Raw genomic sequence first — 17,918 nt, forward strand, 5'->3', positions numbered from 1 at the left:
AATTTTGCAATTTTCTGAAAATCAATCAATTTGTTCCTTGGCAATTTTCTGAAAATCGATCAATTTGGTCCTTGGCAATTTTCTGTAAATCAATCAATTTGGTCCCTGCTTGCGTGACATCTGACGTGGTAAGCTTTGTAAGAGGTTAACGGTACACGTCACCTTCGTTAACATACCAACTTGACAGAGGGACTGATTTGATGAACATTTTGTAAATTCGAGGACTAAATAAATATTTCGCAAAATTTAGGGACGAATTTGGCTGATTTTTGAAAATTTAAGGACGAATTTGAGGTATTAGTCGTTAACTTTTCTTCATAATACTAAACCCCCCTCATTTGGGGAACTAAAAAATTGTATTGGAGGAGGGTTTTTGGGGGTTTTGGAGGGTTTATATGAATTTTTCAAATTTAATTTATGTTGTTATATTGTTTTTAAAATAAAAAATATAGTAATCATATGCATTAATTTATCATTCTCTAAAAAAGTACACTTTCAAAAAATTTAAAAGATTTCTTCATTTTCCCTCGTATTTTCCACCCTTCAAAGCCTTTCATTCACCTTCCCTCCAAACTCGCAAACAAAGCCTTGGTGTTTCACGGTACAACAACATTTTTGAAATGTTTTTGAGTTGTTGGTTGTGTTTCTTTCTCACCTTCAGTATGGCTTTGATATTCGAATAAGCTCATATCTGCATCTACTGCTTCGTTTTCTTCCTCCTCTTCCTTGTCTTCTTCATCAATCATGTCCTCTACATCCTCCGGTTCTTCCTCTTCCACCGTATTTTCTTTCATGAAAATTTCAGTTTTTCTCTCTTTTGCATCACCCATCAATTCGTAGGGTTTTTTCATCCATAACTGCAACCCTTTCCTTCCAAGTATTTTGTTTTCATGTGAGTGTTTGAGTTGGTATAGCAACCAGATGCCAACAACAATTAAAGTAAATATTTGAAGACCTTGTTTTACCTTGTAGCCATTTGTCCTCGGGTTTCGGTTGTGTGATTGCTTCAACATCTTTTTCTCATAAATTTCTCTTGCAAGTATATCAACAACGACAGATGTTGTAGATGCTTTTCTGTAAAGGAAGAATGGAATTGGATGCAATTAAAAACATATAAATTAAACAAGTAAGGCACGGTGAACGCAAGGTTTGTGATTTTGGTTAAACCAAGATTTAAAGTGATCAAATCTTCAACCAAAAGATTTGTCAAAAGAAGACTCGTATATGTTTTTTTAGTGTCTAACAACTTAAGATAAGGTCGAATTGGTAGAAAATGTTCGAGTTTGACCTTTGATTGGAACAATATTTAAGTAGACTTTATTTATTTTTCAACCGAACTTTAGTTATTAGTGTCAATTTCTCATAGTTTATAAATGTGTTTATTGTTGTCCCCCCTTCTTTGTTTTCAACTTGAAATAATATTTTGGTCTCTCCATTTTTAAATATGGGATTCCATTCCCCTTATATCATGCCACCTTCATTCATGTTAGTTTGGACTAGAAAATGTGTTACAACTTTCCTTTTCCAATTGCATTGATCAAATTTAAATATACTCCTATGAAATCCATTGTTTATAGTCCAAATTAGCAATGTCGTAACATTAATGCGACATGTCATAAAGATAAGTCTTAAATTGAGTTGTGGAAAAAATCCTGAAACTTATAAAACAAGGGGAGTAAAATATAAAATCTCAGAGGAGTGTGATAGTGAAAATTTTGTGCAAGTTATGCTCAAATTAGTTTATAGTGTTAGGGGTTCTATTACCCGAATGGTTGTTTTGTAGTGTTTCTTCTTTCCAAAAATAATAATCTAAAATCACAATTTTTTTCCGGGTTAATGGTGCTTTACCCCCTGTAATATAGATCATTTTTTGTTTTTCTCCTTGTAAAATATTTTTTTTTATTTACCCCCTTATAATTTTATTTTTTTTTTGAATACCCCCTAATAGGTCATAAAAAAACGACTTTATTTTTTTTTTTGCAGAATTTTTTCGTTTTTTATGACCTATTAGGGGGGTATTCCAAAAAAAAATTATAAGGGGATAAATCAAAAAAAATATTTTACAGGGGGTAAAACACCATTAACCCTTTTTTTCCAAGGAAAACTAAAATCACTTGTTAAAATAGGGAACTAAAATCGAATTTATAAAAAAAAAAATATACATGGTATTTACATTATATCAAGTAAGCTACGAAGTATGAACACAAAAGAATATGGTTTATTATTAGTTATAAGTATAAGCCATAGTATTTAACTGTGTAAATTTAAAAATGGAAAAAGAAGACACAAAAGAAGCCACTGCATATTCTATAATCAGACAAATCAAAAGAAGACACAAACAACCCAAGAGTCCTAAATGAGAAAATAGAAGGCTCAAATCTCAATTAATAATAACATGCCGAATAAAAAAGTGTGTAAAAGATGATTAAATGGTTTTAAGTGGATTGAAACTTACAAAGTTTGTAGAAGCTAATGTTAGGTAAGAAGAGATGGAGATATCACCAGTTGGCAGTAGCTCAGAATCTGTATCTAGTGGAGCAAAGCAAAGCCAAAGAACACGATCATATCGAAAGAGAAAGAAGATGGTGAACGCTCGTGAACGACATGGATATCACGGGCCAGCCATGTATATCCGAAATACAATTATGATTCTTTCCTACGTGTTTATGTGTGTATATATACTATATATTAGGGTTAAATGTAATTAATGAATGTGATATGTCATATGATAAATAAATTAATTTCAAACTAGATTGTGATTTGTGAGAGAGAGAAAAAAAAAAAAAAAAAACCTAAAACTTGTTAAATGATGGTACTAAGATCCCAAAGCTAAAAAATGAGGGAATTAATATTATATTTTTATAAAGATAGGAGACCAAAAATGCATTAAAGTTTATCTATTAATAAATAATTATTTTTTTTGAAGGATAATAAATAATTATTTTTGTATTTTAATAAAACACTGTTATAGGTTTTAAAAATATATCATTTTAAAATTTGTCTTAGTCCTCCTTGTGTATCGAGTTGATCCTCTAAAATGGTCATAATAAAAAGGATAATAAAATCTCAATCGACCCCAGTATTTTGAGATGATGGTAGTAGTTTTTTTTTTTTTTTTTGAAGGAGAGATGATGGTAGTAGTTAGTATTTTTTTTTTAAAGTAGTTAGTATTATTATTATTATTATTTTGCTAGAAAGAAAAAAAGTAAAATTAATTAAGATTTTTTTTCCGTCATGGTGGGTCCTCTAAAATTTTAAAGGAAATCTCATAAAAAATACGACTTTTTCATCACGGTCTTTATGGAGGTTGTAACTTGTAATTGCTGTGCCTGAAGCACACTCAAGGCAATGGTTCATCCTGAATGTAGTTTACAAGGTGATGCCTGGCTTTCACATGGTCATTTTGGAAAGGCTTGCAAGGTGTGAGCCTTGAATGGATGTCCTACATATGACATATCATACGAACATTCTATGAGTGTGGTGGTTATGTTGTGATGCATTAAACGTGAGTTATAATTTTACATTGGATAAAAAAATTGATGTTGAACAATATACAAGTGAAATAACTCATAAACCAAAGGCTTGCAATCTCATTTGTATGGTTGTTCTTAGTTCAATGTTTTAAACAAAATGTTTCCTTTTAAATGGAAGTGCCTTCAATTCACTAGCAGAGTAGCCAGGCTGGATGCAGTGTTTTCTTTGGAGTATTAGATAGTTGACTTCCTTTATATTCGAATTCAAATACTCTCTAATATATAACAACAAAAATGGTTATGGTTAGCAGGTAACGAAATGTTGTGGTCAGGTCACTCCGCACTAGGGGTCGAGTTTGTCTCTGGATATTGCAGAATATGTTATTCTGACCCCAATATTGACTCGAAAACAATATATCAGTTCAGAAATAATTGATGCAAGTTTGTCTTCTAAAGAAAACGAACATAACTGTCACATAATTATCATTGAAGCATTACTCCATGACATGCTTATATGAATAAATCGTCCATTCTTAATGCTTTGTATTTCTCATACAAACCCAAAAATGACTTGTATTTTGAATGGATAAACCCATTGCATCCAAAAAGGAAACACAATGCCATCAATTTTGTAAACCAGCAATGGGTAGCAAAAGTTTGAATTCTAACAACTTGAATTACTCTTGAAACGAAGTAAAAGGACAAGGATGAGATATTAGAGCAACGTCTCTTTGTTTTCCTAACACATTCTAATATAGTACAATTCACATTGCACTTTCATCCCATAACTCTTGCTTGCTAATGCTTTCTATTAGAGGGCTTCGAGCGGACTTTCAGGTGCGCATTCCATTGCAATAGCATCCATACTATTGATGTTCCTGTTATTATTAACACTAGATTAGATTAAATATTAAAATAAGTTGTATCCATGACCATGAGTAAATAATGCTGAAATAAGAGGGCAATAATAAGTGAGACTAAGTAAGTTCCAGAAATATAATGGGCTGGAAGGTAGTAGAGGACATATATTTGGATACAAGTTTTGTTGTTTATTTTACTTTCTTTTTAGTTAATTTAATTGGGGGTGCAAACAGAAATTAGCAAATAATTCTCACAACAGGAACTCAAGAAGACAGCTGAACTGCGCAGCATATAGTTGGGTTGGGTTTGAATAATGATTTTGAATGAATTCACATTATTTACAAGTGAGTTGAACAATAAACTTATGTTTAAAATCGTGTTTGGAGGTGATGGTTTTAAATCTCATCTTCAAATTACAATCTAATTCAGAGGCAAAAATAGTCTCATTTCCAAACACACAAACTATAAAAATCAATGTTCTTAAAATCACTTTTACTTTTCATATTAGTGAATCTAAATAGGCACAAATTCTAAAAGTTCACTTGGCAGTCAACTACATCAGATTAAACAAATAACACAGAATATTGAATCATTGGTGAAAAAAACAGTGATTTGGTTTAAAATCAAAGAAAATAATGCAATGTATTAAGAGAAATTGGTGGGACACGAGAATAAAATTCATCATACCTGCAAATATGCCGACAGTGGTGAGATTCGAAATCGCCATTGTGTGATAAATTAGGTATTCGGTCAAGAAATGACCAAGCGCGTAGATGAATGACAAAAAAGTTGCTAGGTAAAGAGGCTTGTTATCAAGGTTGAATGCACAGATATAGCAGAGGGTGCAGGTCAACAGTGTCCAAGTTCCAAATGTGCGTCCATGAACTTCACTCACTGCAACAAATGATAAACTCTTATCAGTTCCCATAATTCGGAACTGCATATTAGAATAATGTTTGAAATTATAATTTAGCAAGAAAACTCAGAGAAATGCAGCGAAACAACCTTGCTAAGCCATTGTGAAATGGAATAATGCTAATTCTTGATTTCACTCTATTATTAATGATTCGGTTGATTTTGTCGTGGCTTGAGTTTACTCTATCATCCATAGCATTACTTATATCAAAAACAAAAACAAATTATTCAAACCATGAAAGAGGGTGCTTATTTTGTTTTAATTAATTCAGTCTTTGCATATACAGGTATTGCATAAGCATTTCCTACTTCCATCAAGAGATAAAAGGGTTCCGATTCAAAATTTCCAATTACTTTCACTGATTCATTGGATGAAAAATTCAAGATGAATTGTTAAATGATATCGTATAGTAACCTAGAGAAATAATTTCTGTAAACTGTACAGCCCTGACCTCTGATATTGCTAACCCTACAACAGAAAACTGGGATCCACCTGACAGTTCTGGGAAAAAAATCGACATTGGTGCAGGTTGTCTCAGGGACGGCTCTACTGGATGTGGGGCATGGTTATCACGGATCATTTAGTAGGTTGTATGGAGTTTGCTGCAACTCACAAAGAAAGTATCAGGACCGATCTGATCCTGGCTTAATTGTTGTCACCGAGATGGTGCCACAGTGGATACTTTCTACTACCCAACCTGATCATATCACCATTGAGCCGGACTATGGCGTAACTGTGAAATGCCTGCAAGGAAGACAGTCTATTTCTTGTACTGAAGTTTTAATATTAGATTGCCTTGATTTTGAAGTTAGTTTGCCCAATGTTTATGTTACTTTAATTAGATGTAAGAACAATGCCACTCATGGTCTGGTTAATATTGCTAGACGGTAGGGTTCTATGTCGTGGCTGGGCTGTTTCCCGGAACCTGTAACATCCATTGCTTGTAAGGATTCTGGCCTTTATTTTTAATGCAAAGTATCTTCCCATCACTTGTATAGGAGTGTATTAACACATCTAATGTCCAAATATCAACCTATCTGATTTCAAAATTGATTCATGCTCAACACGGACCTGGACTCCCGGCGGTTAGAAAACCCCACCATCATGTCAGGAGAACTAACGGTCCCATCAAAATTGGATACGTATGTATGTATCTATTGTATTAACTGTCAATCTGAGATCAATGTATGAGATTGTCAACTAGATAACTAGGTGGAATCCATTTCCATTAAATGCAGGGCCCAGAAAACATTCAGCTGACTAGGGGGAATACATATGAGCAAGAATACAGTCAAAACGTAAATTGCTTCTCACACTTGCTAAGTTTTAAAACCATTGTTAATAAACACTGACCATTGAAGAGAACATTAATCCTGAAGATATGCACAGGAAAACAAGGAGCAGATTCATTGTTTTTCCTAGCAATACAAGTGAAGTCAAATCCACCTTATGTCAAGTTGGCATTTGTTTAACCACTAACTAACTAAAAGATCAATGCCTACTCTAATTAACACCCTTTTACTTTGACTGATATCCTAAGCAATTCCACATTGTTGGGGGTAATAATTGTTATATTCATTTAACCATATTTGAAAGTAACAGGAACTCTAGAGTGCATTGGGATGTAGGAGATCTCGTTTTCTCATAGATACATTGGATCTCTGAAATTAATTCAGTAACTAAAAACAATATCCACCATTGAAATGTGTGAAGATCCATCCATTAATTCAATTCATTGATATGAGTGAGTGCGTGAATGAATAATTGAAGTTAATTAATAATAATATACTTACTGGTAGTTTTAGAGAAGACGGCGAGTCGAAGAGCCCAAATGTCGAAGAAACCGAACCATACGGAAGCTAATCGAAGCGTCCCAACCGCTATCAGCCACCATCCCAACGCCTTCATTTTTACTGTGGCCTTAACTTTTGTTTATTTCTCAGGAATATTGCTTCTTAGGCTTAACACAGAAGAAACGACACTGAGAATGGCATTTCCGTAATTTCAATTAAAGTACAGACAACGTAATGAAAACCGGACCTGTGACCGGTCCGATCTGGTCTTAAAACCGCTCTACAAACAAACCGGAATAAAAAAACCGGAAAAATCGGACAGAACCGGAGATTCGAGCGGTCCGGCTGGTTCAACGCGTTTGAGCTGGAAGATCTAGAAATGGAGTTTTGTTTCTTACATGTTCACAAATTAGCAGATTTGGAAAGCAAAAAAATTGGAAGAAAGAAAGAACACTGAGAGAATATTTAGTATGTTAACTGCTTTAATTCATTAACAAAATATGGAGGATGAGGCTTTTTGTCCAGCCAAACATATGATGAACTTGATAGTGGCGGTTACCTCCGTTCGTTATGCAATTTTAGGGTTAGGGGATTTTTTTGAGAATTGTTGTTCCCATATTTGATAAGGTTGAGAAACACGAGTAAAATATGTTTTTCCTCCTCGGTAGTTAACTGTTGAGGAATTAAAAATCCGGCTGAGGAAAACGTCGGCAGTTAACTGCCGAGAAAAATGATTTTATAAGAATAGAACAGACATAGGAGTTTTCAAAACTCCATTGTTACATTTTTTAATCTCCAAGGTGCGATTTTGAGCTATTTCAAGTCATTCCAAGTCAATTTCAATCACAAAAACAAGTAAGTTTTTCTAATCTTATTGCATTGTTGTTTTGCGGTTAAATTGTTTGTTTGTTTTTTGTTAAATTTCGATTATATAGGTTCGACTATATTGATTTGTTGATTTTATGATATGTTAGGATAGTTTAGGTTAGAATTGTTAGAGAACTTTTATTGAATTGTTAGGTTTAGGTTTTGATGAATCGTTGTAGAATTGTTAGAATTGTTTAGGTTTAGGTGTAGGTTTTGATGGTAGTTTAAGTTTAGGTTTAGTTTTTTATTTTATGATTTTATGGCATTGTTGTTTAGTTAGGTTTTGATCGCCATTTGTTTTTAATGTAGATATGTCTCAGAATCAGAATCAGGGTAACGTTCAGGGTGATGAGAATAACAAAGAAAAATCGCCTATGACGTGGCACATAATTGTTTGCGATGGTTCCGAAAAAAAGAAGGGTTCGAAGGTGCCGGTGTACAATCACTCGAGGTTGAGGAGGAGCGGGAGGACATGCTATTTTGTTCCTAAACCAAAACAAGGTGTCGCAGGGACTGTAGCGGGAAACCCAATTGACTTGTGTGACGAGGATGAATGAATGTAATGGCTTTTAATGCCTAATTGTTTTCGATTTTTTTATGTTTTATTTTTGTGTTCCGCACATTTTGTTTGACATTGTAACACCCCGTTTTTCCAATATAAAAATTTCTTAAACATTTATCAGAGTAAACAACTATTAACGGGATATCACATTCTTAAAATCTTCAAAACATAGATAAATAACAATTTATCCTTCATCAACCAAATAGCAGCGGAAATAAATTCTAATCATCATAAAGTCTTGGCACGCATGCCTAATTAAAACATTTCATAATAGTTCAGTCTAATATCATAAATGAACACGTAAAAGAATGAAGCATGCAAATCATGAAAACCCCATCCCGTTACGTATCAGAACGACCTAGACGACACAGTGAGGCAAGGCCATTCACGACAGCAATCTGCACACTTAAGCACGATCACCTGCAAGTTACTCATACAAAGAGCAACATTTTCAAGCAGAAGGGGTGTTACAAACATTATGGTACTTAGAATAAAATCGCATTTGGAATAATTTCGATTAAAGTCGCGTTTTTAATAATTGTGTATTCGAATAAAAACTAATTAAATCTAACGTGAATCCAACTAATTAAAATTGCGTAATGAATAAATAAATTCGAAAAGTGAATAAATAAGATAATTATTGTTCCATTCAAAACAAAATATATGTTATCACATTACATTGCATTACATTCCAGAATGTACCTTCCAACTGCAACAATCATCTTACCACTGAATGGGGCAAATTCAAACTTGCTAACCAGCAGGACTCCAGTATTCGATCAGCATCTTGAACGCTGGTATTCAAGTGTCAAAAGAATGAGGTGCATTCCTTGACACTTGAATACCAGCGTTCAAGACACTTATCGAATGCTGGAGTCCTGCCGATCAACAAGTTTGAATTGCCCCATCGAGAGTAAGACAATTGTTGCTGTTGGAATGTGCATTCCAACTGCAACAACTGTCTTACCTTTGAATGAGATAAATTCAAATCTGGCAAACAACAGGAATCAAGCATTTCGCTCGACATTAATGCTTTCCTTTAAAAAGAATAAATTTTTGTTAGGCTTGCTTTAGATGATGGTATTCAATTGTTAACGAAATGAGGTTCATTCCTTGACACTTAATACCTTCATCTAAACCAGCCTAACAAGAATTTAATCTTTTCAAAGGAAAAACATGAATGCCGAGCGAAATGCTTGAGTCCTGTTGTTTGGCAGGTTTGAATTTATCTCATTCAAAGGTAAGACAATTATTGCAGTTGGAATGCACCTTACCCTAACTAATGATGATCTTCTGGCGGAATCAAGTTGTTGATGATATCTTCAGTTGATCTCAGCAACGTCACCCGCATATCGATCCACTGGAACATGATGTGCTCCCAAAACATGCTCGTCACGTATTCGTCGTTTGTTAATTCCACCCAAGTGAATGAAACTTTTCCCTCGTCGAGCGTTGGACGTTTATACCGAAGGTGTTCCACCCTCCTTGTGTCTCTGGGGTTGACTCCTTGGTTGAATTCAGTCAGTTGATCCTTGAGACCTCTTAACGTTACACCAAGGCACCGAACCTTCAACTTCTGAGGTTCTTCGCCATTGAATTGCGCATGAACGTCGATCCACCCGCCCATTGTTTCAAATTTACACAATAAGAAATTAAAAACAATCAATGAAAAACTCATTCAAATATTTCATCAAACACTTGATGTGCACATTATACATAGACTCTAAAATTCATAAAAATAACCCTAAAATTATAAATCATATACTCTTACTAAAATAAAAAAATTAATCATATAATATAACATAAATCATTCAACTTATGTTTAATCATATAATATAACATTAATCAACTAACATCTAATCTAAAAAAGATTTATAACATGTAAATATAATTAAAAACTAAAATAAATATAAAACAACAAAATAATAAATAACCCTAAAATTCTAAATTATAACATAAACATCATGCAAATATTTTAACAACATTAATCAACTAACATCCACCATAAAAATTAACTATAACATGTAAATCTAGTCAAAAACTAAAAAATAATAAATGTACTCAAAAACTAAAAAATAAAAACATTTATAACAACTAAAATGTAAGTTAATAGCATTATAATTACTTACTTGTGATTTTCTTGAATAAATTTGGTTGTGTTTTTTAGAGAGATTTGTGAGAGAAATTTGAAGAAGATGAGATGAATAATGGATGAGAGAGCTTCTGCCAGATTTGCAGCAGAAGATCCTCGGCAGTTAACTACCGAGGGGGCAAAAAAGTAAATTACTCGTGTGCCACAGCCTTATCAAATGTGGCAACAACAATTCTCGGATTTTTTTGGAAGGAAATAATACTTTGTTATTTTTTTTTTACTTTTTATTATTTTATATATTTAAAAACGTATTCCCTAAAAAAAAAGTATATTTAATGACTACCGGTTGAACCCCGATTGAACCTTTAAACCCTAAACCTTTGCTTACACTGATTTAACGATCGGTTTGGTTTCAATTACCTTCGATATAACTTGTTTTTCAAATGAAATTGAAAGAGTATTTTTGTGATTTTGCTAAACCATTTCTCTCTCTTAACTCTCATCACCAATGTAACTAACATTCCAAGAACTTTTTAAGTATCGAGTCTGACCTCACAAACTAATACAATCTTTTTGCATCGTGTTTTATCTTCATTCACATGCATTCCTAAAACTTCTATTAGATCACTTATCCTAAATTGTTTCAAGTTAAACGCACTTTATGGAATGGACTTACCAAAGAGAAGGTGTATTTTGTTGATATGAATAATATCAAACAATTTTTATAAGTCTTTATTCAATCACGCAACCTCATACATGCACGACTTCAGAATCTCTCTCATTCTAATGTAAATTCGCTCGCCTAAAAGTTGTCAAGAACCATCCACTGTCATGCATAGTGCATGGAGATCACTCCATACCCCGAGGTACCATATAACGCTCGAGACTAACGCAAGGGCATTTTTGGGATGTATGTAGGACGCGAGTGAAAAGTACCGGATGAAGAGCACTATTCTTAAATTTTTGGGCAGCCCACGCACTCTACCTAATGCTCCCTCGCCCCAACCCAAACCACTCTCTTACACCATTAATTAATAAACAAAAATATCATCGGTACAACTGATTTGTAACAATTTTTTTTTTCTTCACATTCACACTTTTACCTCTCTACCATTTTGGTTTTCATGTTAATTACTACCTCGTTCCTTTTTACTAATTGTCATATTTTGACATTTTACACAAACCAAGACAATCAACAATTGATACTATTTTTGATGCAATAAGCTATACTTTTTACTATAATGACCTTATTCATTTAATATCTCATTTCATATATTTCTCTCCCCGCAATAAATAACTAAGGACAATATTCGTAAAACAACATTTAATGTTACATTGAACTTTGAAAGTGACAGTTAAATAGAAACAATTTTTTTTCTTCCAAAAGTGACACTTAAAATGAGAACCGGTGATTACTCATTACCGATAAATATACAATTTTCTATAATAATTTCTTGTGTTTAACTTTGAGTTGTATCTACAGCAAATTGATTGAAATGAGAACTGGTCCCGTGGGCAAAGGGATGAAAAAGTTAGCGTTGGAGCAGGACCCCATCCACACAAGCACACGTCAGTGCGTCATCACCATATCACCAACCTCAACACTCTGTACTGTACCCTCGGCCCAATCATCTATGACTATGATAATAGTATACCATTTTAATTCAATATGATTCACAATGAAGTACAATATAATACTCCCTCCGGTCCTATTTACAAGAGAAAGTTGACTTTTTAGATACATTCAATAATGTATGTATCTAGTAATGAACATAAACCAAATACATAAATTATTTAATGTATCTAAAAAGTAAATTGTCTCTTGTAAATAGGATCAGAGGGAGTATAAGAATATAATAATAAGAATTTGTTTAAATTCATTCGCTGGCTGTAATCCAAAAGAAGAAATATAGTATAACTTGATTCGCTGGCCTGGCCCTCGTGCATATCATAGAATCCAAAGTTATTTTAATTCAATACTATGATTTAAAATCCATAAATATAATATGAGTAAGAATTGATTTGTTTTTAAGTCAAGGCAGAAGTTTTTTTTTTTTTTGAAGCTACTTACTAGTACATTTTACGGTTCCCGTATTAATTAATAGCACAAGCCTCTCCAAATGACCAAATCCCATGACTTATGAGTTTTGATACAGGATGTCATGTGATTATTAATGTGCCTAATTTCTCATTTTTTAATTATTATTATTACCATCCTTAAAGCACGCTTGGAGTTGGAACTAAATAAATCTGAGTCTGCAAACAACTATACTGCGTTACAGCTATCACCACATCATAACATCATTATTCAATTTCGTCTTCAAACATAGCGTGCACGCACGCATCCTCCAAAAATATAAAACTAAAATGCCACATCTTTATTATTCCTCCATCACGCTGTTTGAAAAGTTGGTTTTCCACTCAACCAATAAAAATAAGAGAAATGATATCTGTATAGTCATTTTCTAACCATTTTTGTGACAACTTTCTCTCTCATATTCATATTTTATATTTTTATTTTCTCTCTCTATTGATTTGGTTTTTGTGCCAACACATACTTTTCTTTGTAAGAATATGGTTGTCAATGTGGTTGTCAACCAAATTGATGTTCAAATAACATTGCTCTAAAAATAAACTATTGGATTATGATTTTAAAGGACAATTTTTGTTTAAAAAAGTCTTAAGGATTTTAAAAGACTTTGCAAGATTTTGATGACTTTGATGATTTTAAAAGACTATTAAGGATTTCAATGGATTTAATTAATAAGATTTTAAAGGATTTGAAATGATTTTATGGATTTCAAGAGATTTCAACAGATTTTATGAATTTTAAGAAATAATTGAAAAAAATATCATAACACACTCTCTTTCACAAAATCTCAATAAAGACTCTTTTATTTATTTTATTTTATTTTTTACGGGAGAGCTAGAGCTACAAAATCTCAATAAAGACTTTTAATTTATTTTATTTTTTACGGGAGAGCTAGAGCTAGAGAGAGAGAGAGTGAAGGAATCAGAGAGAGATGTTTTTTACGGGAGAGCTAGAGAGAGGTTTTTTAAGAGAGAGAGAATCTTTTTCATGTTTTCACGAAAGATTTTTTCATGCTAAAATTTCACTAGAAAATCCCACAAAATTCATCAAAATCTTATTTATTAACCAATCCTTCGAAATTTGAATGATTTTGAATACCACTAGATTTTTTTAAGTGATTAAGAGTCTTGATTGAATACCACAAGATTTTTTTTAAATGACAAAGAATCTTGATTGAATAATACAAGACTTTTTTTAAATTGAAAAGAGTCTTGATTGAATACCACAAAATTTTTTCTTGATAAAAAAATCTTTTAAAATCTTTTATAATCATGATCCAATACACCCCCTAAACTTGCCCTCAATGAATAATAATCTCAAAAATTACAAAAATAACATTTTGACATCAAAATTTTAATGTCTTTTTTGAAATAAGTGCAAATTATAATAGATACTACTGTAAGATAAGAAAGCAATGGAAATAAGTATATACTCTTAAAAAAAAAAAAAAAGTATATAGGATGTCACATACACTTTATGTGTTTTGATATTCAAATACACGTTAAAAAATTAAATATAAAAAGCTAATAATTAGTAAAATTGATAAGGTATTTTGCTCACATCCGTTTAACATGAAACATTAGAAGAAAACTTGTCGATAATATGTTGTTAGGGTTCCGTATAAAATGAACCATTAGAAAAATTGGTCCATAGTGGACCACTACTTTTTACCTTTGGATTGATCAAACCCTCACAATAATAATTTACACCATCTACACATTATCTCTTCCTCCATTTGATCATTCCTTGCTGTTAATAATTTACCTCTCCTAAAAAAACACTTGCTAGTTCTCTTCTCTCAATCAAGCTTTCTTCTAGAATTTTTTGTGATCCTTTTGTTTCTCTTCCCTTATTCTCACCTCCTTCATATCTCGTAGTTACCCTTTTTAATGGAAACCGTGTATTTTTTAATTTCAATGTTTTTTTTTTGAAGGAATTAATTTCAATGTTATGATGTACCAATAATATGCAAAAACATGACGTTGAAGACCCATCGACACAAACATCATTGAACATTCACAAAAACCACTCGTTGTTGTTCCCACTCTCCGGCACAACTACCGTAACAAAAATCTGATTCCGTCGCAATCTTGATCATACGTAGACGATTTACCTGCAACTGTATACATCATCATTTCTATAAGTCTTCACTTTTTTATAAATGTTCGTAGGTTTATAAACATTTAGTTATAGAAATTTCAACAAATATATCATGTTCCAAACATAAAATTAGGATTAAACGTCCCATTCTGCAACATAATAGCCTATTAGGTGGCCAGCTTTGCTCACTAAAAAAACAGATAGCCAGCTATGAATTTGGTGAACTATATATTCAAAGAACATTGACCGGTCCAAGTACTTACAGCTTAAGCCTTACATGACTGAAGGAATCAAAGATACACCAAAAAAACAAAAGAAAAGCACACAAACACATGAGCTATGAGTCCGTGCAACAGTTCTAAAAAATAAAAATGGTTAAACACATAAAAAAAAAAGCTTTTCTTGATTTCCCATAATTAACAAAAAAAAAAAAGACAGAAAATCAAAGAAAAACCACACGTGAATCCAAAACCCCACTGCTCTACCCCATTCCTGTACAGCCTGTAAATTGTTGTTTGTTAGTACGAGTAAAATGCCTCACTCACTCAAAATCAACAACCCCATTAAAAAAATTCAAAAGAAAAAGACATAAACATAGAAATCATCCAACTAAATCCATTTGCTGACAAAGCTCTTTCCTTAACCGTTGAGAGAATAGCCTGCAAGCATCCACACTTAAATCAACGGCTGCAGCTAAAGCTACAAAAGCAGCAGCATCCTCCGTGCAATTCACGTGCGGCACACTCACCTCCACCGTAGGTTTGCTGCACCTTCCCTCACCTTCTACACTCGCCGACATCACAAACCCTCTATACATACAATAAGGCCATAGCCCATAACCATAATCACCACTTCCCCTTGGACTACAAACCGGCGACGTCGCGTTTCCCGGCGTCGCACGACCGTTAGAACCACCACCTCCTCCACAACGGCTACTCAAATCAAGAACAAACTTCCCTCCTCTAGTCAAACTCAACGTTGACTCTGCAATGACAATACCACCAGCACTCATGCTACCGTTAGTGTCCGGCATAAGTTCAAACCGGTAACCAAGACCATCAGAGCCACCGCGTTCGCGCCACGCTTCCAGTCTTCCCCAAGGCTTCCATGTACCATCACCAGGACGAAGAATAAGCCATGAACCGGGATTTGAGCAGCTAACCCGGTCTGACCCGGGAGATGCAACGAAAGGTGTGACCATTGAAGCAGCTGCAACCGGTGAACCGGAAAGGTCGTGAACCGTAATGGACCATCCTTTGCGTTCTTTCCCTGTACGTTCACGTTCACTTCCGAATGAACTTAACCAGCTTCTAGAAGCTCCTACCTCTGATTGCATTGATCTGAAACGAAACGGAATAACCGTCACGTTAGATAACTTGGAAGATACAAACATACACTCAACGTGTAACAGAAAACGTTACAGATTCAGGAAATTCGAATCCCTAGAATTGACACCTAACCTAAACCACTTCTAAAAAAATTCTAAAAAATCAACTAATCCAAATTTGGTAGCAACCGCATTCAAATTTTCAACTAGACATGAAATTGATATTTTCAATTTTCTACTTTAGCTTTTCATTTTCACTATCCATAAAGAGTAAAGTGCACAATAAAGTGCGCGAAATGCGTTCATACGGTGAACGCGGGTAATGTCGCTAACCTACAATCATTGTAATTAAAAAAAAAAAAAAAAGTTCATATAAATCGTTGAGTCAAGTTATACCTAGAACGTTGATTCCGGTCACCACTGTTGTTTCTAAAACTGAACTTGCACGTGAAGACAGGTTGTGAAATATTGCCTTGGATCTGAAAAACCTGAGGACTGCATTCTGGCTCGCCGTCGAACTGGAATACGAACCTAGGATCAGGTTCGGCCTTAACATTGAGGTGAAACTGTGCAGAACCGCCTTTATCATCCTTCCCAACCGTAATCCATCCATTATGGAAAACAGTGGCCTTCGTTAGAGTACCGGTGAGGTTCAACGGAACGGAGACTTTTCCGAGAAGTCTCCCGGAGTTAACACCGCATGTGGTGCCACTCCGACCGGTGTAGATCGCAATTTTGAGGGTAAGTTTCTTGGCGAATATGGATTTTCCGGTGAGCCTGTCAAGATCAGCCTTACTGAGATGAAAAGAAGCGGCAATCGGTTGGATTTGTGAGTCAGGGGAATTATTCTCGTGAGGGATGAAGGGGACAAGAGCAGTTTGTAGAGGAAAGTTCTTGAGTTTTATCTTGCAGAAACACGGTGAAGATGAAGGATGCACGACGGAGCGTGCAGGTTTGGAGGCGACAGGGATTTTAAGGGCGAGGTTTCCGATGGTTAGACGAACGAACGGACAGGGATCCATGTTGGTGAAATGGTTCAGAAAATGGAGAAAGAGTGTTAATGGTGGTAGAAAAGTAGAAGTAACATTCGGTGCAGTGGAAGTAGTGTGTGTGTTTAGGGTGAAATGGGAAAAAGCAAGAGAATGTGATGTGTTTAGTAGAGAATAGAATTGAATTAGTTGGGATGAGACTAGACTTGAGGGAGGTTGAAGAGGTGAGAGAGAGAGAGATAAAAAAAAGGGTAAAGGGGGGAAAAGAAAGAGAGAAAATGGGTAGGGTGATGAAATTGTGGGTGTGGAAGACAGCTGGGTACAGCTAGGAGGGTCGTTAGAGTAGTGGCTGGGGAACCTAAGTTGGCGGTATCTGTTACTATTGAGTTGAGGTCAGGTCCCTCTCTCTCTCTCCTGCACTGCACTTTACTGGACCCCACTCTCTCTCTTGTTAAATTTAAGCAGCCAGCCCATTGGATTTCATTTATTTATTGCTGTTTTAATTCTCGTTATTACCCTTAGCTTTTTGTTACTGTCTACTACTACAACAACGTAGGGGTAAAGGTAAGGGCAAGGCAGCAGCATGATACGCATCTGCCACGCCACACGTGGTGTTGCTCTTCAGCTGTGCTTTCATTACCACTCAATCAGTACGTACATAACCACGAAACCATAACATAGCATTGTGATTGCGGAGAGATGTGGATGCCTTTCCTTTCAAATTTCTAACATTATTTCATTAAATTAATATTAATATTTTTTTTAGCAAAGCAGCTAATACTTCTTAAAAATTCATTTTTTTTTTTAAATAAATACCTTGTATAGAGTATTATGCAATTTTTTTCT

The 17,918-nt window shown here is 34.2% G+C and overlaps 2 protein-coding genes and 1 long non-coding RNA gene across 3 annotated transcripts; all 3 read right to left on the minus strand.

Moving 5' to 3' along the window:
• Positions 1–447: 447 nt before the first annotated feature.
• Positions 448–2,663, minus strand: LOC11432118 (uncharacterized). Its single transcript, XR_003009969.2, has 2 exons — positions 2,456–2,663; positions 448–1,074 (listed from the first exon to the last, which is right to left on the minus strand). It is a non-coding gene; the product is annotated as an uncharacterized lncRNA (long non-coding RNA).
• Positions 2,664–3,943: 1,280 nt separating this feature from the next.
• On the minus strand, positions 3,944–7,531 carry LOC11442486 (ergosterol biosynthetic protein 28). The gene is made up of 3 exons (XM_003603611.4): positions 7,044–7,531; positions 5,022–5,228; positions 3,944–4,351 (listed from the first exon to the last, which is right to left on the minus strand). Exons 1-3 carry the CDS (start codon positions 7,156–7,158, stop codon positions 4,272–4,274), a joined length of 402 nt encoding a protein of 133 aa, XP_003603659.1. The 5' UTR covers positions 7,159–7,531; the 3' UTR covers positions 3,944–4,271.
• A 7,414-nt stretch (positions 7,532–14,945) lies between these two features.
• On the minus strand, positions 14,946–17,498 carry LOC11428873 (uncharacterized). Its single transcript, XM_003603614.4, has 2 exons — positions 16,480–17,498; positions 14,946–16,096 (listed from the first exon to the last, which is right to left on the minus strand). Exons 1-2 carry the CDS (start codon positions 17,103–17,105, stop codon positions 15,358–15,360), a joined length of 1,365 nt encoding a protein of 454 aa, XP_003603662.1. The 5' UTR covers positions 17,106–17,498; the 3' UTR covers positions 14,946–15,357.
• Between the last annotated feature and the right edge of the window lie 420 nt (positions 17,499–17,918).

The sequence above is a fragment of the Medicago truncatula genome, chromosome 3 (genome assembly GCF_003473485.1).
Source record: "Medicago truncatula cultivar Jemalong A17 chromosome 3, MtrunA17r5.0-ANR, whole genome shotgun sequence".
Taxonomy (NCBI): Eukaryota; Viridiplantae; Streptophyta; class Magnoliopsida; order Fabales; family Fabaceae; genus Medicago; species Medicago truncatula.